The following is a 22078-nucleotide window of genomic DNA, read 5'->3' as shown; positions in this document are numbered from 1 at the left end:
TCTTCATATGTTATACACATACTGGAAGGAAATCTCTTACAGGTTCTGAACTGCATATAGTGGGCCTGTTCAAAGTCTAATGACAGTGAATTCGCTTTAAACCATTTATTAATGTCAGTGAAAATTTGACTAGCAGCTATTTCTAAATTTGTACTTGACTTGCTACTTATTAAAATGTTTGTATCATCTGCAAATAAAACAAACTTAGCATCTGGCAATGTGACAGATGAGAGGTCATTAATGAACACGAGAAAAAGCAATGGACCCAAGATGGAACCTTGAGGGACACCACATGTAATTAATTCCCAATCAGATGAAGACTGACTACTTATTGGACAGGTATTTTGTAATGACACCCTTTGTCTCCTGTTAGTTACATAAGGCTCAAACCACATCGCAGCACTGCTGGTGACACCATAACACTCTAATTTACTTAAGAGAATGGTGTGGTTCGCTCAGTCAAACGGTTTTGACAGGTCACAGAAAATGACAGTAGCCTCTCATTTATTACCTAATTAATTAAGCACATTCTCACTGTAAGTGTAAATAGCTTTCTCTATGGGGATGATATATTATTTGCAGTCAGATATTTAAGGAGACGCTTGAACACAACTGTTTCAAATATTTTTGAGTAAGCCGGCAAAAATGAAATTGGTTGATAGTTTATGGTATCTCTTTATCCCTATTCTTGTAAAGAGGCTTAACTTCAGCATATTTGCACCAGTATGGAAATGTTCTGCTGATAAGAGACTGATTACACAAGTAACTTAAGACAGAACTCAACTCGCTTGAGCACTCTTTGATTAACTTCATCGGTATGTTACCATACCCACTAGAATACTTAGATTTTATGATGGATGCTACTTCTTTGGGAGACGTGAGTGTCATTTTCACTTTACTGAAGTTATTTTTAAAGTCTGGTCTCAGATGCTCCATTGCACTGCTCATTGAACCTGACAACCCCAAGCTGTCAGTAACAGAAATGAAGTGCTTGTTTAAGAGGTTTGCAACACTACATGCACTTGTTACCAAAGTTTCATTTATTTTTTAGAGCTATCTGTTCCTCTTCCTTTTTGGCCCCACCTGTCTCTTCATTATATCCCATATACTTTTTATTTTGTTGCCCAATGTAATTGTCTTTTTCTCACAGTAAAGCTGTTCCTATTTCTCGATTACTTGCTTCAATGTTTTGCAATATTCTTTGTAATGCATTACAATGCTAACATCAAAGCTGTTCCTAGATAGTAGATACAGTTTCCTTTTTCAACAAGATAATGTGTCATGTTGCAAGGCCAGGAGTGTGACGGAGTGGTTTGAGGAACACAGTGGTGAGTTCCAGTTGATGTGCTGCCCCCCTCCCCCAGTTCGCCAGGTCTGAACCTGATCAAAGACATCTGCGATGTGATTGAAAGTGGCATCAGAGCTCATCAACTCTAAGTGCCCTAAATCAGTACTAGCTGAGATGAAATGTCCACATACAATGACTTGCCAGTTACTTCTACTCAGTCTTAGAAGTTTATGCAGCTAAGGTCAAAAAGTATTTATCTAGAGAAGCTCACAGTAAGAATATTATGCAGTAATCAGCTAGAACATTATGACCACCTACCTACTAGCTGGTTTGTCCACCTTTGGCATGGATAACAGAGGCAATTGGTCATGGCAAGTAAGCAGTGAGGCCTTGGTAGGTCGCTGGAAGGAGCTGGTACCACTTCTGCACACACAAGTCACCTAATTCCCACAAATTCCAGGGAGGGGGTCAATGAGCTTTGATGCCGCGTTCAAGCACATCCCAGTTGTCTTTGATCAGGTTCAGATCTCGCGAGTTGGGGGCCAGCACATCAACTGGCACTCACTGCTGTGTTACTCAGACCACTCCATCACACTTCTGACCTTGTGCCATGGCACATTATCTTGTTGAAAAATGCCACTGGCATCAGGAAACACGATCGTCACGAAAGGGTGTACATGGTCTGCAACCAGTGTATGATACTTATTGACCATTGTGGTGCCTTGGACGAGCTCCACTGGAATCATGGATGTTCCCCAGAGCATAATGAATATGCTGCCAGCTTGTATCTGTCCCACAGTACAGGTGTCAAGGAGCTGTTCCCCTGGAAGACGATGGATTCATGCCCTTCCATCCACTTGACGAAGAAAGTATCGGGATTCATCAGACCAAGCAATGCTCTACCACTGCACCAACATCCAGTGCCAATGGTCATGTACCCATGTGCTAACATTGGCACACGCATGTATCGTCGGCTACGGAGATTCATTGTTAGGAGTGTTCAATGCAATGTGTGTTCAGACACACTTGTACTCCGCCCAGTATTAAAGTCTGATGTTAGTTCCACAACAGTTGGGCGCCTGTCTTGTTTTACTAATCTGCCCAGCCTATGACATCCAACATCTGTAATGAAGGATGGCTATCCTACCCCACAACGTCTGGATGTGGTTTTACCTTGGTTTCAACACATGTCGAAGATGCTCACCACAGCACTCCTTTCACACCTGACAAGTCCTGCAGTTTCCAAAATGCTCGTGCGAAGCCACCGGGCCATTGCAATCTGCCCTCGGTCAAACTCAGATAGATTGTGCACCTTCCCCATTCCACACATGGACAGCATGCTCACTGATACCACAGGCACCGTGTGTGTGTGTCTGACTGGTGTTCATTCCTTGCCAGGTGATGTTGCTATCACCTGGATGGGTTTATATTGATAGTAGGTCGATGGTCATAATGTTCTGGCTGATCAGTGTATAATGTCGATAACAAAACATTTGGTAGAAGTCTCTTAACGGACACAGGGTTTTACAGAAAGTTAAGTACAGCACATAAGTAGTGCAGCCCAGAAGTAGTTTGATTTGTACCTCAGAAATTTTTATTGGATAGTGAAGATGATGTCCAGCATCAACAACATGGGTTATCATCATATGTGGAGTGCCTCAAGGTTGTTCCGGGTCCCTACTATACATATATTATTTTTATTAACAATCTACTTCTTTGTACAGAATACTGAAAGTAAACCTATGCTGATTGATAATTCATTGGACAAAGTTGAGTCGTCACAAAATAAAGTTTTTTATTGATATTATGGGCTGGTTTAACATAGTCTATCTGTTAAATTCCATAAAATGAGCTTTATTTAGTTTCACACAACCTCTAAAGATGAAGAAATAGGTGCAAAAATTGTCTGATCAGCAGGTAGCTAGGATGGATGTTGCAAAATATTTCGGATCAGTGACCAATTTGTGATGGTGTGCGCCAGTATGCCGCCAGTATCTGAGCAAAGAACCATTAAAATAATTTTTTAGGCTGTCTAAATTTTAAAAAAAGCCCTCTTTTCATAAATTAAGTATCTAGTGGATGGTCAGCACTTTGTTTTCCTTAAAAAATTGAAGGCAGTTCCTATTGCAAGGGTCATTCTCAATTTATAGAACAGTTCGTGATCCATATGTACAATGTACCTGTGCCTGTAACACTCAGATAAATACCAGATCCTTATTTGTGTGGACGGTTATATTTTATTAATGTAAGCATGCTTACACTTCATTTTTCTGTAATAGAACCTCAGGCATACATATCTTAATAAAAAATTAATTAATACTATCTATGTAATACCACAGGATTCATTGTAATAACTGTAATAAACTTGAAGCTTCCTTGCACGTTAAAACTGAGTACCAGAATGGGACTTGAAATTGGGAGTGTTTCCAGGAGAGCTGGTCCCACAAGGCATGCAAGAGAACTTAAGAGAAGGTTGGAAGGTAGGTGAGAAGGTACTGGTGGAAGTGAGTGTGTTGGTGTAGGTAACAGAAGTAAATTAACTGTCAAGCGTGAATTTATGTGAGCATTCAAGTGTGATTTAACCAAATTTTCTTTTTCATTTTGTTAAGATATAATAGTGGCAGTTGCATGCATTGATGATGAGTATGCATCTAAGGATGATAAAGTTTTAAGAGTATTAAGAGATGCACATGTAATGTTCTGTGTACAAATGCAGGATGCTTCAACGCTTTGCAGCATTTATTATGTTCGACTTACAATTGTGACTAATACATCAAAAGAAACAGCAATTCAAACAGTTTTGTTTGTGTGCAAAGGAAAGAGTGCAGAATGACCAAGAAAGACTGAAGAACATACAGAATGAGTAAGAGATTTTCATGTGTAGCCCCAGGAAATCAGTTCGGGAGGCTAGTCATGAATTAGCAATTCCAGTGACGTCTATCTGGAGACTTTTAAGGAGATGTTTACAACTACGTTCTTATTGTTTGCACTTGGTACAAACTCACAAGCTTACAGACTACAGTTTACATGCCAACTTTGCAAATGAAATGTTGCTGCATGACAATGAAGATTTTCTGGATTGTATTGTCTTCAGAGATGAATCGCCATTTCACCTAAGTGGGAATGTGAACACATACAAGCCACATCTAATCCCCACAAGATGGTACAGTTCCAATGAGAGTCTCCTAAACTGAATGTTTTCTTTGCCACTTCATCAATGGAAATTCATAAGAGTAATGAACAAAGAGGCAAAAGAAACTTTCAACCATAGATTGCAGCAAACAGATTGGTCTTTAGTATGTAGCCTTGATAATGTTGATATTAAATTTAACTGTTTTATAAATGAATTCTGTGCTCTTTTTGAAGAAATATTTCTAAAGAAATGGGTCAGAAACAGTGCTTCTAATTCTGTAAGTAAGCCTTGGATTACAAAAGGTATGAAACAGCCATGTAAAACCAAAAGGGAAATTATGCTGCAATAAAATTATCTAAAGATGTAAAAAAATGGGAACACTATAGATCATAATGTAAAATTTTAAAGAAACTAATAGCCCTTTATTATGAGAAGAAAATAGATAATTCTAATAATAATAATAATTAAAAAAAAAAGAAAGAAAAAGAAAGAAGAGCTACAACAAGCAAAGAAGGTGTAAATAGAATCAGATATGAAGGTACCCTAGTAGGTAACCCCAAAAGTGTAGGTGAGATTTTTAATAAACACTTCCTACTAGTAACTCAACAGATTGGTTGCATGCCCAATGATGATGAAGCTGCAACTCTTTGTCAAGCTGTATATTCAAACACAATTTCAGAAATGCACCTTAATACTGCCGCTGTAGATGAAATTTTAAAAAAATCACGTCTCTAAAAAGCAAGAACTCCACAGGGGTTGGGTGGGTGGGTGGCTGCTGCTTGGAGGGGAGGGGAGGGGGGAGAAGTGGTTCAGTTATTGGTACTGTTTGTGAGGGGGGGGGGGGGGGGAGTGTGTTGGTTTGTGATTTAGTTGTGGAGGATCTATTTTGTTGCAGTTTTTGTTGAGTTGTAGTGAGTGATTGAGATTTTTTTTATTTTGCGTTTGGTTTTTATGGGTATTTTATTTTGGGGTCAGGGGGGGAGGTTGGGTTGTGTGTGTGTGTTTGTGTGTGTGTGTGTGTGTGTTGTGTTGGTATGTTGGGTCTTTCTTTTGGTTGTGTATTTTTTTGTTGGTTTGTGTGTGTGTGTGTGTGTGTGTGTGTGTGTGTGTGTGTGTGTGTGTGTGTGCGCGCGCGCGCGCGCCTGTGTGTGATTGTGGTGGTCGACCTAGGTTGTGGTGCCGGTGCCGCAACTTTGTTGGGGGTAAGTTTTTATTTTTCTTGTTCTTAGTGTTTTGTTGGGGTAAGTTTTTATTTTTCTTGTTCTTAGTGTATTTGTTGTGTGTTGGGGTTGAGGGACGTGTTCCATTACAATGTGTGGTTGTGGCTGTGGGTGTTCCAATATCGGGAGTTGCTGCTGAGCTATACAGGTCAAGGGAAGTGTTCGATTCAAATTTGTGGGATCGGGAGCTGCTGTTGAACTATATAGGTCAAGGGAAGTGTCCGATTCCAGAGAATATTGTGTCTAGTGGAATTTGGGGAGTTTTATGTTGTCGGTTTTTTTCGTCATATTGTGTGGTTTGGTATGGAAAAAACAAAATTTCTTGGAGTGCACATTGACAAGAAAATGAACTGTTCTTCGCATGTTATAGATCTCTGTAAGAGGCTTAGCTCTGCTAAGTATGTTTTATGGGTTGTCGCTACATGTGTTGAATCTAACACTGCAAAAGTGGGATACTATGGCTTTTCACTCACTCGTTGAATACGGCATTATTTTTTGGGGCAACCAGCCATTAGCAAGGAAAGCGTTCATTGCTAAGAAGTGAGCTTTAAGAGTTATATGTGGATTGCACCCAAGAGACTTGTGTAGAAATAGCTTTCGAAAACTTAAAATATACACAACTACACGCCAATATATTTTTTCTCTTATGTGTTTTGTCAGTAAAAATATAGAGATATTTCAATCAAACAGTAATTATCATGAGCATAACATATGGAGGAAGAATGACATTCACAGCAACCATAGAAATTTGAGCTTGATGCAAAAGGGTGTCCACTACACTGGAACAAAACTCTTCAATGCTCTTCCTCCTGAATTAAAGACAGAGATTCGTAACAAGAGTAAGTTTAAGAAAGCACTAAAAATATTTCTGCTGGATAAAGCTTTTTACAGTCTAAATGAGTTTTTAGGTAAATAATTTGTAAAATGTTAATATTATATAATACAAGTTGACATAATGTCACTAAAAATGTTATTTAACTTGAGTTCTGTATCTGTTTTTCCGTAGTGCTTTAATGATTCTAAGAAAATATGTACCGTCTTTATTCTGTACTGCCGCTCAAAGAGTTTACTGTTTAAATTTTTATATAATTATGTATTCAAATGTCTGTATATGCTATAACATTATCATATTGTACTTGTAAAAAACTGACTCGTTCCATGTTCTTGTGAAGCAAACACAGTTGGGCCTATGGAGCATGAAATAAAATCAATCAAATCAATCAATCCATATTCTGGCAGAAAATTTGGGGGGTGCATGACCACCATGGTCACACCAAGTCACGATCCATTTTTTTACCTTCGGGGTTCACAAGGCATGATGCATATGTGCCTCCGCTACCAGCTAATCTACCATACTTCAAAATCAGCACTGTTACAGCAGTCACTCCAGACTCACTAATCAAGGTTTGGGAAAAACACGCCTATCAACTAGATGTATGAGAAATGCTCCAAGCAGCAGCCACCCACCCACCCAACCCCTGCGGAGTTCATACTTTTTAGAGACGTGATTTTTTTTTTAAATTTCATCTACAGTGGCAGTATACTTAATTTGAAGTATTGGTGGAGCAAACAGAAGTTTGGTAGTGTACCAGGAAGAACAGTGTTTTTCCCCAAAGTAGTTTCTTTTCTGATAATAAACAGCAACAGAGTAATCTAGAATAATTCTCATAAACATTGATGTGAGCAGAGTAGAATGTAATTGTTTGTTAGGATATTTTACAGAAGCCTGCTTCAACTAACTAAAGTATAATTTGACACAGTCAGCATTCTTGAAGAATGGCCTTCATGATGAGATCCATGCAAGTGAGAGGAGGAGGAGGAGTAGATTATTGTTTAACATCCCATCGACAATGACATGATCAGAGATAGAGCATAAGCTCAGATTAGGGAAGGATGGCAAAGGAAAATGGTCATGCAAAGGAACCATCACAAAATTTACCTTAAGCAATTCAGGAAAATCACTGAAAATCTAAATCAGGATGGCCAGGTACAGGTTTGAACCATTGTCCTCCCGAATGCAAGTTCAGTGTGCTAACCACTGCACTACCCCACTCAGTGGATTAATGCAAACAGCCATATGTGAATGAATGAGTTAACTATGTACGGCCTGATCAGCATGACTACCACCCGTTGGGTCAGGTATTTCCACTCTCTGATGGATAAACAATTTTGCTGAAAGTATTTTGTAAGTATAAAAACATTTTGTTCCCACAAGGAGCTACAGACTCTTACCAAAATAATTCAGCTAGTCTGAGTACATTAACAACAACATGTGCATTCATGCTAGAAACATTGTTTGCTACTGACAGCATCAGCAGACTCTTGAAGGCAGACAGAAGCTATCCTGACATTCACTCTGTCATGCATTTGACAGTGGTTCATAGAGTATAGATGTAGAACAGCTATGCATCTCATTGCCATGTAGCTTACTCTGAAACTGTGTTTTTCCTTTTGGGAGGGATGTGCTTTCCTTATTTTCCAGTTAACAAAGACGCCTTCATCCCAAATCTGTTTGACATGTGATGTAACATCCTCAATGGCATTAGGCTACTGAAGTTCATGGTGACTGCAGTGGTGTTTACCTGTCCTACCTTTGGTTAAGTTAGGCAAGGCTCTCCCCCTCGCCCGACACACGTCTCTTATTCCTTAATTATTTATGCTCCTGCCACGGAAACATCGGAGATAGGCGTCACAGACAGCGGAACGATGGAGTACAAAAGTATTTGAACAAGAGGAACATCATGAACTGTTTTCAAATGTCGACACAGTCAGCAGTTTGCAACTGCAGCATCTTTAATATTGACAGTGCAGCATCGAATCACGCATCAGAATCGCCTGATTAATTTAATCAACAAACAAAACTAATGAGTTAAATGAATTAAAAACGCACTAACATCAAGTGAATTGATTGATGGGGATGGAATCATTAAAGCTGCAATGCCATAAAACGCTATTACGCTATTAGTGCAAAGCGTTCAGATATGCACAACCAGCAATGTATATTCAAATGTAGCAAATATTTAGTGATTAAAAAATAAAAGAAAACGAAGTCAATGCACATGATTGACATCACACTGCCTAAAAATTCAAAAATACCTTCTGACTCTTCGAAATTCCATCGTATTGCACTTCGACGTTTTTCGGAAGAACATTTACTGGTCGAAATAGCTTCGAAAGTTTATTTCTCGCAAAACTCATATTTCTTAACCTCTCGTATTCCCACCTCACTAGAGTTTGTAAACACAAGGTACGAAATGTTTTGCGTAAAGATATGTCTAGGCTATGTAGAGTTGTAATATTTGTTGCAGGATTTATCTCATGATCAAGAGATTGCTTCTATCTACACAAATAAATATTTACTGCCTTCTTGAAAATCATTAATCTTTTATGTATATATCTGCGACACATTGGGTTATAATACTGCCAGGAAAGTCCTTAACCCAACAGCTTGTACTTGACACAGATGTCGTGGTGTGTGACGCAGTTGAATGTTTTCTGTTGTCGTGTCCTTTCATCAACTGCTTTGGTGTTTATAAAATAGTATCAAAAGGACTGCACGTAATAAGTGTGTTGCAAGTGACAGTGGCAGTAGTTGTTTACACTGATAATGTTAATATTGCTGACAACATGTCACGACACAGAAATGTTCGTTCCTTGAACTATAGCGATGGTAAGTTGATAGCGTTTAATGTTACTCGTTTTCGATAGTTGATTTGTTTCCCAGGTCAAGTACATGACGAAATATCTGATATTGTTCCAGAGTATGATGGATATGATGATGAGTATGGACAGTCTGTTGAAGACGAATACTGCATTTCTCCTAGTGATGGTCAGTTTCGCGCGAAAAGGAAGTATGAATGCAAAGTTGGAATGACGTGTTGTTTTATTATTTGTAATCGAAAATTTTCTTTATAGCTGCCCAGTTCATGTACGACAGAAACAGACAATCCACACAGATTTCTGCTTTCTTCGATGAATCTGACAATATCGCTGAGGAAAATGAGACAGAAGAAAGCATTGGCAGTGTCAGAAGATCATCTGACACCTTTCAGAAACCTCATTTGAGTGAGCTGGAGGAAGTCCGGCTCCAATCGTGCCTAGATGAAATTAGAAATGTGATTGGTGACACTATTCCAGAGAATATAATTATTGAAACAATTCTAAAGAATAGTTTTGACTTAAATAAATCTCTGGATGCACTGCTTTCCTATCAACCTTCAGCCAGCAAATCTGGTGAGTGCAGTTTAACACAGTTGAATTTAGCTCATGTTTCTTAGTGTGATTTGCAGCTAATGTATCTGATATTGTTATTGAATTATGTGGTTGTCATTTTCGCTTATGCTGACACTACTCTATCCCCATCAATCACTGATAGCTTTTTCATTTGATCAAAAATAATTTCATATTATATGCAGATAATGTCCGTTATCCATGTCCCTTTTCCCTAGAGATTTTAGTTTAAACACACTGCACCAGTGTCTATAAGTCCAGAACAGTATCGAACAGTTGCAGATTTGTTGGAACTTGACAGCAGCCCTGTCTTGATTTGCAGTTCACAACTAATTCAGATTAATGAATTTTTGGTGTAACTTGAGATACAAGGTTTAGCTGAAAATTTTTGTAGTATTAAATTGTGATTAGTAGAGACAATACTGCAAAACTGGAAAGTCCTGCATGAAATACAGGTTATGCAAGAAATAAAGGAGCCACTTTTCACCATACAGCTAAGATTGACATGCACACAAACAAGATTTGAAAACAATGCTGTTGTTTTTGTTTTGCATTAGTTACTTCTGTAGAACTCAAGCTGTTGAATACTCAACACCTCCTCTATATAGTGCATTGTTACCATTGCTCCTTACATGATTTGTTATGGTTTTTCTTCATATTAAGTCTTAATAAGCTTATTTCTTCTACTGATGTAATATTTCTCTATCAGCACAAAAGCATCACACTGAATCTCTCTCTCTCTCTCCCTCTCCCTCTCCCTCTCCCTCTCCCTCTTTCTCTGTCACCAAGAAAATTTTTGAAAACTAGTGTAATATTCTGCCTTTTAAGGGCAGTATATGCCACTCGTCATTTGTAAGTGGAAAGGGTACCATAAAGTGTTGTAAAATGGGAGGAATCGTCTCTCATGCACATTAGTGATTTGCAGCGGGCTCGACCGGAGTTTGCAGTTCTACCCATCTGCTTTGATGCATGATGCAACTATGTTGTTTTCTGTGACATGTTGGTGCAGCATATCTGTAATGGATTCGGTCTACAGAGGGCATGTTGGAGAATGCAGCAGCCCTGTCTAGTGTGGGTTATGTTTAAAAACTGTTTAGGAGTGCTGATTGTGATTCATTGGATTTCTTGAGTGCTGTTTGTGAGAATAATTTTAAAAGAGTTTGTGCCAACTTGTTACTTATTTTGATGTTGGCAATTAATGGCAATATATCCGTTTTTGGATTTGTCATTGTTAGTGTTGTGTGTTGTTTGTGGTTGGAGATGTAATTTTGTTTTGTTAGGTATGGATGTGACGGGGAAGGTCATGTGTAGGTCCCTGTGTGCAGCAGCGTGGGACAGCATGTTGACCACAATTAAATACCTACAGTTATTTGGTTTGTTTCCAGAGTATGTGAAGTGTTGCATGTGTGGAGAGGATATGAAATTGGCTGAGTTGCTGCATCTTAGACCAAGGACCATTGTGTGTTGCATTGTTGGTGGGACAACATATACTCGGAGAGGACCCTGCTTTGTAAAGTCTAGGCTGGCCATTTGTGAGATTGTGTTGACATGTTATTTTTGCATGCTCTGAATAGAGTTACTTTATGATTGACTTTGCAGCAAGTCGATTGGTAGGGGTCAGCCACCAGCCATTTGTAGTTTCTTATGGTACATCACATGCTTGCTGTAGGTTACATCCAGAGCCTTGTGAAACAAGGCTGGCTGGACGCCTGCAACACTGTCCCCCATCCCTGCAATCTGTCAGTCATAAAAAATAATTTTAATTGGGGGTAAAGTATGCATGGTATGGTATACGTGTTTTGTTCATTGTTAGGTGTTTTTTGTGTGTTGAAGTTGGTGTTAATGCAATTTTTAATGGATTTTTGGGTTGTCTTGTTAGCTTTTGGTAATTGTTTGATTGTGATTGGAAGGTATCAAGGAGTTTGATGTATCAACATTTGTACATTTGGGTTGACGGGCTTCATATTAGCTATATAGGTCAAGTGAAGTGTGAGATACTGCTGTTGCGGCCTGTCGATGGTCGAACCCGGGACTCCAGATGACAGAGCTGAAGCTGGGGCCCATCGCGCCGTATTTCGTCAGGAGGCCGAGCAAGTGCAATAGCATCAAGGAGCAGTGCTGAGTGATACAGTGGTATTTGGAAGTATTCCTTTATTCAGCTAGTTTACAGAAGCGTAGTGTCGGCACGCCGCCCGCGCACTCTTCTTCGAGTCCAGTCGGCTCAACAACTCCTGGTATGCCGACACCGCTGCTGCCATCATCAAGGCTGCTCAGCTGGAAGCTGGCCGCACTCCGCCCGGGCACCGCCCGCCAAGACGTTGCGTCTTGTGCCGCGTAGCTGCCCCAATTGTGGAGACTGCTACAGTTCCTGGTCCTCACTGCCCTCAGCCCGTTTGGCCTGCTCTGTCCGACCATGGGACAAAGGTGGCCCTCAGGCTGCCGCTGCTTGAACCCACGCCCTCCTGGATGTGGTGCCACAACTTGCCGCTAGTGGTGCTTGCCGGATGGCAACACCCGTTGCTGTCTGTGGTGCTGCTGCAGCGCTGCCACACCTCCCGCAGCGTATGCCTCGCTCAAACCCCAGTACGCCAGGTGGTAATCGAATGTGGCCTGTCCTGGACCTGCTGCAGATCGCTGTCAGTTCTCTCTTTCAGACAGACTGTGCATTCTCCAAGTACTTGGCTGCCGTTCTGTCCCACCCCGGTGTTGTGTCCCGAGAGGGGGAATACAGCCCCAACAAGTACATAGAAACAAAGTACAGGTTTACACAGAACATTTACAACATCGCTGCCAGACTGGCCCCTATAAGTGTAGACCAGCACAGGTCTAACACGACTCTCGACTGACCTGGCACACTTCTCAAGCTAAAAGCACACCACCCTCCTTTCAACAATATTAATCCAAAATTGAAATGTAACAGCCGTGGCCTGTGGCTGTGTGAACATACCTTGTTCACAAATCTTACGTGCCACAGGCTAAAACTAATGAGAACATAAAAACATTAATGCTACCCCTATACACTGTTTACACTGGTTACCCATGCCGTAGCCAACTGATGTGTTGGCACCACCTCTACTGATGCTTGTTTCCACACTCTCAACAAAGCTATACTCAAGAAAAATAGGAAAACGGCACACCCTATGGCTGAAATGCTCACTGTTGTTATTCTGTCGGTGTGATGCTGTTGTAACATTCGAATGTGTTCCAATACTTTATTAACTGTGATAGATCCTTCCTGTGCATTAATATAGGAATGCAATATTTCAAAAAACTTTGGATTTAATGTGGAGTTTAAATATGTCAGATTCTGCATTAGTAATATCTCCAGAACCCCTTCCCACTACAAGTTACTACATCATATGACATCCTCAAAAATTCCCAATAGTTCACTCTCCCTCCTTCGAATTATCTGGAAAAAAAGAGAAAGGTCTCCCCCATACAGTGACAAAACTAAAACAACAAACAATAAAAAAGCAACTATTGTCTGACCCACCAAAACACAAAAAAGCCAATTCTCCCTTGATAAAAAAACACAAAATGTAAACATGCCATACAATATTACACATATAATAATTTACTCTCTCCATGACCATATAATGCATACGGAACGTTATGCATCTCCTGTACTGTCCGCTGCAACCTTCTTCTTCAGATACCTTTTCCTAGCCTCTGCAGTTGGGTCACTTGCTTGCAATTGAGGTAATCCGTCCACCATTCCTTTAAAAGGATTTACTCTACTTACATGGTTACAGATGTTTTTGTTGGCAGCTGCACTTTAACATTTACAGGCGAAGTCATCTCCACGACCTGGTATGGTCCACAGTACTTCATCAAGAATTTTTTCGTCTTTCCCTTAGGTGTATATGGATTCGTGATCAGTACCCATTGATCTACCTTGTAATGTGGTAAAGGACCCAACTGCTTATTCTGTTCTTCCTGCCTTTCAGTTGCTTTCGTATTGGCCTTCTGTACCCTCTTCCGTAGAAATATTGGAACACGTGAGGCAATACTGACCTTACGACTTATCTTAGAAGAAAGATTAAGGAAAGGCAAACCTACATTTCTAGCATTAGTAGACTTAGAGAAATCTTTTGACAATGTTGACTGGAATACTCTCTTTCAAATTCTAAAGGTGGCAGGGGTAAAATACAGGGAGCGAAAGGCTATTTACAATTTGTACAGAAACCAGATGGCAGTTATAAGAGCCGAGGGGCATGAAAGGGAAGCAGCGGTTGGGAAGGGGGTGAGACAGGGTTGTAGCCTGTCACCGATGTTATTCAATCTTTATATTGAGCAAGCAGTAAAGGAAACAAAAGAAAAATTCGGAGTAGGTATTAAAATCGATGGAGAAGAAATAAAAACTTTGAGGTTCGCCGATGACATTGTAATTCTGTCAGAGACAGCAAAGGACTCGGAAGAGCAGTTGAATGGAATGGACAGTGTCTTGAAAGGAGGATATAAGATGAACATCAACAAAAGCAAAACAAGGATAATGGAATGTAGTCGAATTAATTAGGGAATTAGATTAGGAAATTAGATGCTTAAAGTAGTAAATGAGTTTTGCTATTTGAGGAGCAAAATAACTGATGATGGTCAAAGTAGAGAGGATATAAAATGTAGACTGGCAAGGGCAAGGAAAGTATTTCTGAAGAAGAGAAATTTGTTAACATCGAGCATAGATTTAAGTGTCAGGAAGTCGTTTCTGAAAGTATTTGTGTGGAATGTAGTATGTATGGAAGAGAAACGTGGACGATATATAGTTTAGACAAGAAGAGAATAGAAGCTTTCGAAATGTGGTTCTACAGAAGAATAATGAAGATTAGATGGGTAGATCACATAAGTAATGAGGAGGTATTGAATAGAATTGGGGAGAAGAGGAGTATGTGGCACAACTTGACAAAAAGAAGGGACCGGTTAGTAGGACATGTTCTGAGGCATCAAGGGATCACAAATTTAGAGGGCAGCGTGGAGGGTAAAAATTGTAGAGGGAGACCAAGAGATGAATACACTAATCAGATTCAGAAGGATGTGGGTTGCAGTAAGTACTGGGAGATGAAGAAGCTTGCACAGGATAGAGTAGCATGGAGAGCTGCATCAAACCAGTCTCAGGACTGAAGACCACAACAACAACAACCCTCTTCCAGACTTCCCGTATTGTCCATTCGAATTTCCTGACTGCGTCCCCTTTAGCTCCCAATTTTGGATATATAACATCAAACGGTGATTGCATCTTTCTTCCATAGGCCACCTCGAATGGTGACATTCCGATGCCCAAATGTATTTTGGTGTTATAATTTGATACCAAGTACGGAAGATAAACGTCCAAGTTATCATGGTTTTCATTCACATAATAACTTAGCATTTTCTAAATTGCCTTATGTACTCACTCTGTTCTCCCATTTGGCTGCGGATGAAGTGGACTGGTCCGTAATTTTATAATTCTCAATAACTGACACAACTGTGTCATTAATTCGGACATGAAGTTCGTTCCCTGATCCGTAATTGTGGTATCAGGCACCCCAAACTTCAATAACTAGTTATTGTCTAAAGCTTATGCTACTGTACTTGCCTGTTGGTCTGGTATTGTGACCATGGCTAGAAACAGCGAAAAGTGATCAATTATAGTTAAAACGTAACAATTTGCCACTGGTGTTTTGTTATAAGGCCTGCAGATATCTAGCCCGATAAACTCGAAAGGTTTCAAAGCCTCTGGTAACCGTTGCAGTGGAATTCTTGTGCATGTCACATCCGCTCACTGCCCACACGGTACACAATTTGCTACACACTGTTCCACATCCCTTCTCCAAGTGCACACCAAAATTGTTCTGCTACTCGTCTTTCTGTTGCTTGACGACCCTCATGCCCTGAAAGAACATGATCATGGGCCAGCTTTAAGACTTCCTCCCTCAAACTCTTTGGTACCACTACCCGTGGTCCACACTAGGTAACTCTACACAACAAATTTCCCTCAACAATGAAATGTCTAACCTGCGGCTTAATGCATCTACATTCCTGTGTTTCTTCCCTGGCTTACGAATTACTTCAAAGTCAAACTCGCCTAATTTTAGAGCCCACCGTGTTAACCAACTAGAAGGATCCTTGAGTCCCAGTAACCATCTCAACACTGCATGATCTGTCACAACCTTAAACTACCTACCATAAAGGTAACAACGAAAATGCGTTAATCCATATATTACAGCCAATATCTCCTTTTCCGTTGTGGAATAATTCCGCACTGCCCTATTTAACTGTCTGGAAGCATACACATCCTACTGCGCCATTTGAAGTGTCACGTGATAAGGTGAAGTCTTCTTCAAAATTCGGAAACACCAACACCGGACCAGAAACTAATCTCATTTTTAATTCACTGAAAGCTTTCTGGTATTCCTCTGTCCATTTAAATTTAACCCCTTTCTTTAAAAGCTTTGTTAACGGCTCGGCTATTTTAGCAAAATCCTTTACAAATTTATGATAATATGAACATAACCCAATATACGATTGTAATTGCTTCGTTGTATGTGGCGTCGGAAAATTTTGAACCGCCTCTGTTAACCGAAGATCAGTTTGAACCCCTTGTTCGCTGATTACATGACCTAAATATTTGACCTGCATCTGCACAAAATTACATTTTTCTAAACTTAATGTTAACCGTGCCGACCACAATCTTCTAAGGACTTCTCTTAAACACGATACATGTTCTGGTGTATCCTTTGAAAATACTATAATGTCATCTAGGTAAACCATATATGTCTTTGTTTTCAATCCCCTTAAAATCCCATCTAATAATCACTGAAAAGTTGACCGTGCATTCTTCAACCCGAATGGCATACGTATATACTGATAGTGTCCCCCAGGAACAGTAAAAGCTATCTTTGCCCTATCCTCTGGCACTACTACCAACTGGTGGTTTCCTTTCCATAAATCTATTGTTGTGAAATACTTACATTGTCCCAGATTGTCCAATGTGTCCGTGATATTCGGAATTGGATATGCATCCGAAATGGTTTTGGTTTTTGCATTCGGAAACCTATAATCACAGCAAAACCTATATTACCTTGTACCATCCACTGACTTCTTAGGTACAAGAACTACATTGCTTGAATATGGACTATCACAATGCTCTATAATTCCGTCCCGTAGTTGTTGTTCTATAAACTCATCTAGTAGTGGTTGCATATGCTGTGCTACCAGATATGGTTTCCTAAACACTGGTGTATTATCCTCCATTGGTATGTAATGCTTCGTAATCGATGTTGCCGGTAACCTACTCTCCATTCCGAATAAATCGCTAAATGTCAAGAACAGTTCCTCCAACGCGACCCTGTCATCTCCCTGCAAATGCTGCAATATTCCCCTCAATTGCACTGCATCGACATTTTGCTTGTGGCTTGCCTCTAAATCCTCCCTATTGAGGTCATCTTCATCAAAAAACCCCAATGTGGCCAATAACAACCCTTTCAACAAGCTAAAATCCGCTCTGCTGAAGTTACCTATACTTACAGGAACCCTATAATCTCCATCCACATAACTTGCGTGAGCTAAACTCCTCTGCATAAAACAGTGCGCGTTATCCGACTCCTCATTACTCAAGAGTGGCTCCACCATGTACAGCCTCTCCTTTGGTAAGTCCGTATTTATCGAAACCCATACTACCTTCCCTGTACCTGCTGGTATGTTTTCCTGCTGATCAATCTTTAATGAAGCCGTTCACAGTTTAGCTGGTGTCACCTTCGCGTTAAGTGTGCCTTGCGACATTCGTCTATTTGCAACTGTTTTCCCCGTGCAAAACATTGTTCCACTGAGTTCCACTGTTTGTTGCCAAAGATCTATCTTCGCACGATGTTTGTCAAGGGAGTCCAGTCCGAGAATCACCGAATACCCCTCGCCCACACCTGGGAACACCTCTACCTGCTCACTAAACTTAGTTCCTGTGATCACAAATTGAAGTACCATCATACCCAATGACTCCACGTTATTATCCCCCACCCCACGTAACCTATAACGTGATGGACCAAGCCTTCTCCTGCTAACCAGGTGTAGAACGATAACAGACATGTGTGCCCACATGTCATCCAAAAACCTCTGTTCCCTTCCATTCACCAAGCCTAATAAACAGCATTCAGTCTGTGCACCTGCAAGTGCATTATCTAATTTCGCTGGGACCACCCTCTAACAGTTGTAGCAGTCCTGTTCTTATTTAGCGGCTGCTGTCGCCGAGGTTCCCACCTACTTTTGCTCCTGCAGTTCACTGCCCAGTGACCCATTTACCCACATGAGTAACACCGTAACTGACACTGACACTGCCTCCTAATATGCCCTACCTGGCCTTAATTTCCGCTGACAGAACTTTTTGCTCCACCCTTTGCTTTGTCGCATAATCTACCTCCTCTAAGTATGTGGCGATCCTTAGAGCCGCCGCAGATCATTAGGATTCTCCATTCTCACCTGATGTGACATCTCCGGCGTTACTCCCAGCAAAAACATATCTAACGCCCTGTTCTCGGCCTCCTGTAACAGCACTCTATTAGTCTCCCCATTCAGTGACAGTTCGAACGTTTGTGCATTCAGCTTTTGAATCCTGTCTGAGAAAACCTCCACCTCATTTCTTGTCATAATTAACGCACTTAATCCCCCCCCCCCCCCAAAAAAAAAAAGACTGGCTTTATTCTGTTTTTGGTACCTGTGGCATAACCCAGCCTCAAGCTCTGCAAACGTCCACACATTGTTCAATGTTTCATGGTACAGTATGTACGACTTGGCATTCCCTGTCAATCATAACTTTGCCACTATCAACATTACGACATCCGACCACCCATTGGCCTCAGCCATTGTGGTAATGTCGTTAAGGAATACGGACACATCCTCTGTTGTTTTACCCGAAAAGGGGTTAATCAATGCTGCATTTGCCGGGTCAAACATTCTGACACTCCTTGACCTGCAATGTACTTTCATCCGACGTCGCTTCCCCTACTTGCAGTGCCTCAAATCTCCCCGCTAATTCTTCATATTTTTCTTTGTCCCTTATCCTTACCTCCTACAATACCCGAATTTGCTCAGTTAGAGCGGCTACAGCTTCCGCTGTAGTCACTGCCGCAGTCCCCGCTGCTTGCCATGTTTCTGTCATTCTTGCTTATAGCTCTACTGTTAGTATTAATTCCACTCTGCTACTCCGAAAACTTAGTTCTTGCGAAGAATCACCACCCATCTACATTCTGAACAATTGCGTGCCAAATGTCCAAATCTGTTACAAATTTTAACTCTTTGGCGCACGCTTTGTACACAGTAATCCCTGACCTGACAGGCTACAAAAATTGCATCGCTTAGGCACTATGTCATCATGTCCCCCATTTCCCCTGAATTCAGATATATCTACAGGCTCCTCTGGTCTTACAAAAGACACCTTTAAAAAGTCCATCCTAATTGACAACACTTAACCCTGTAAAACACAAAAGAATGATATATAAACAATACATCAAATGTCACTCACCCATCCCCATCATGCTCGTGCTCGGGTGACAGTCCTGCTTTCCTCCCTAAACTGGTATGGACAAACACTTCCTGAACGACAAGACATAACAAGCAGTGCACGACCGCCCGTCATGAACGCAACCAAGCACCTCAACTACCCCTCTACACAGGCATACCTCGACCGTACTTGCTCGACATAAGATGTGGGAGTGGCAATCCGGTACCAGAGTTGTAACCAGCACCACTCCTGACACCACTGTTGCGGACCATAGATGGTTGAACGCAGGACTCCAGATGGCCGAGCTGAAGCTGGGACCCACCGCGCCGTATTTTGTCAGGAAGCCGAGCAAGTTCAATAGCATCAAGGGACAGTGAAGAATGATACAGCGGTATTTGGAAGTATTCCTTTATTCAGCTAGTTTACAGAAGCGTAATGTTGGTACGCCGCCTGCGCGCTGTTCTGCGAGTCCAGACAGATCAGCAACTCCTGGTATGCCGACACCACTGCTGCTATCATCAAGTCCGCTCAGCTGGAAGCCGGCAGTGCTCTGCCCGGTCACCGTCTGCCAAGGCGCCACCTCTTGCGCCGCGTAGCTGCCCACGATTCTGGAGACTGATACAGTCCCTGGTCCTCACTGCCCTCGGCCCGTTTGGCCTGCTCTGTCCGACCATGGGACAAAGGTGGATGTACTGGTCACCCGTGGCCCTCAGGCCGCAGCTGCTCCCAGGGCAGCACTGGATTCGAACCCGCACCCTCCTGGATGTGGTGATGCAACTTGCCACTAGTGGTGCTTGCCAGATGGCAACACCCGCCACTGTCTCTGGCGCAGCTGCAGCATTCTCACGTCACCTGCAGTGAACGCCTCGCCTGGACCCCAGTACGCCAAGTGGTAAGCGAACGTGTCCCGTCCTGGACCTGCTGCAGACCGCTGTCACTGCCCTCCTTCAGGCAGACCAAGTACCCGGCTGCCATTCTATCCCGCCCTGGTGTTGTGTCCCCGGAGGTGGAATGCAGCCAGAAAAAGCACATAGAAACAAAGTGCAGGTTTACACAGAATATTTACAACGTTGCTGCCAGACTGGCCCCTGTAAGTGTAGACCAGCACAGGTCCGACCCGACTCTCGACTGACCTGGCACACCTCTCAAGCTAAAAGTGCCTGACTATTTATACTGCTTTTCTCCTCGTTTCTGACGTAGTGTCAGAGAGAGACAGAAACTGTGGCAGGGGTAAATTCCCATACGTCAGGCACTTCCACGTAGCCATTCCCGGCTCTGGCCTACTGCCTTGTCTCATACGTCGCAATAACTTAAAGCAACGCTGCAGTTCCTGCCTCGCTGTTGCTCCACTCCAAACAAATCGTACGTGCAATACGCCGCTGCAGCTGTGTGCCATGTTTACTCCGCCTGGCCTACTGGCTGCCGACTATTACCACACACTGCCAGTGGGGAGGGAGGGGGTTGTCAAGTACCTGCTTGGTACACACAGGGACCACACTGTTAAGTGCCTGAGCTGAAAACTCATCATGTATGCTGAGGAGTATGTGCCTGTCATGACTGGGACACAGGGTCTCCAAGCAATGGATTACTGGCCAGGTAGCTGTCGTTGGGGTTGGGTGGCACCGATGAGGAGAGCCCCCACATGGAATGGGTGGCACCATGGCAGATGAGCCGCAAATGAAGTAGATGAAGTTATCTCCCACTGATGGCCATGTGCCCCCAGTATTCTCTAGGGAATGAAAGTTCTCTTTTAATGTGGAGAGAGAGATCTCACCGCTGTGGGAGGAACATAAGGTTAAGTGGCAAGCGGAGCAATACTCTCTGCAATACTTGGTTTTGAAAAGGACTGATGTTGAGTCCTTCTTGACCACAAAGCCCTTATTCTTGTGGAGAACTTAGAAGACAAGTTTGTGGAAGTGTCAGCCACCTCTAAAATGAAAAGTGGATCAATTTTGATCAAAACAGCTTCACTTGACCAGTAATGGATCCTGCTCTCTTGTAACAAGTTGGGTGACATGGTGGTGACTGGCACTCCCCATAACAGTCTAAATGTGGTTCAGGGCATCATTTTTCATGGAGACTTGCCCTTAAAATCTGTTGATGAGCTGAGCACCAACTTTGAGCAATGAGGTGTACAGTTTATTCGTTGTGTCCATTGTGGACCAAAGGACAATAGTGTCACTTCTGGTTCCGTCATCTTGACCTTTGAGGGCAATTTATTGCCTGAAAAGTTCAAACTGATGGTAGACTGATAGAATGTGAAACTAAATGTCAATGTCCTGCTGTCATCCCCTCCCCCATGTGGTGCTTCAAGTGTTTGAAATTCAGGCACGTCTTTGCGTGACAACGCTAGTGCCAACTGTAGAGATAGTGGATGACTGCTGCATGCAAATGCTCCTTGTGCCCCCCCCCCCCCCCCCTCCCCCAATCTGTGTTAACTGTGGGAAGCATTATTCTCCCTGCTTGCCGTATTGCACTGTTTTTCCAGAGAGAGAAGAAAACACGAGAATATAAGACCCTCAGCAAATTAACTCTTCAAGAAGCCAAGTATTAGATGTGTGGTTGCAGCTACGACAACTTCGCCTCGTTTGGTAATAGAACACCCACCTGTTACACCTCCTACAGTGGGCCCTCAGGCCCCCCTGATGGTTGGGGGCTCTCATATTGTTGCTTCCCCCTCACTTACTGTGGGATTGTTGGCTTCCCACCCACTGGGAACACTGGTCCTCACCTCCCAGCCA

General features: G+C 42.0%; 2 protein-coding genes across 4 annotated transcripts in view; one reads left to right on the top strand and one right to left on the bottom strand.

The window, feature by feature from the left end:
- LOC124612806 (probable proline--tRNA ligase, mitochondrial) overlaps positions 1–9087 on the bottom strand; it is a 124574-nt gene extending 115487 nt beyond the window's left edge. The window contains exon 1 of one of the 2 annotated variants that reach the window (XM_047141226.1): positions 8738–9087. Coding sequence is in view for 1 of the 2 variants with exons in the window: in XM_047141225.1 (XP_046997181.1) it covers positions 8738–8839 (102 nt within the window). In the remaining variant the exon portion in view is untranslated. The remainder of the gene's footprint in view (positions 1–8737) is intronic. The other variant, XM_047141225.1, reaches the window with a different exon arrangement.
- LOC124612805 (protein HBS1) overlaps positions 8937–22078 on the top strand; it is a 194621-nt gene continuing 181479 nt past the window's right edge. Inside the window, exons 1-3 of one of the 2 annotated variants that reach the window (XM_047141223.1) lie at positions 8937–9311; positions 9402–9470; positions 9557–9874. In XM_047141223.1, coding sequence (XP_046997179.1) covers positions 9029–9311; positions 9402–9470; positions 9557–9874 — 670 coding nt within the window. In that variant the 5' untranslated portion in view covers positions 8937–9028. The remainder of the gene's footprint in view (positions 9312–9401; positions 9471–9556; positions 9875–22078) is intronic. The other variant, XM_047141222.1, reaches the window with a different exon arrangement.

This window comes from Schistocerca americana, chromosome 4 (genome assembly GCF_021461395.2).
Source record: "Schistocerca americana isolate TAMUIC-IGC-003095 chromosome 4, iqSchAmer2.1, whole genome shotgun sequence".
NCBI classification, from domain to species: Eukaryota; Metazoa; Arthropoda; class Insecta; order Orthoptera; family Acrididae; genus Schistocerca; species Schistocerca americana.
The sequence above is the reverse complement of the archived record's forward strand: the minus strand, read 5'-3'. Positions and strand labels throughout refer to the sequence as shown.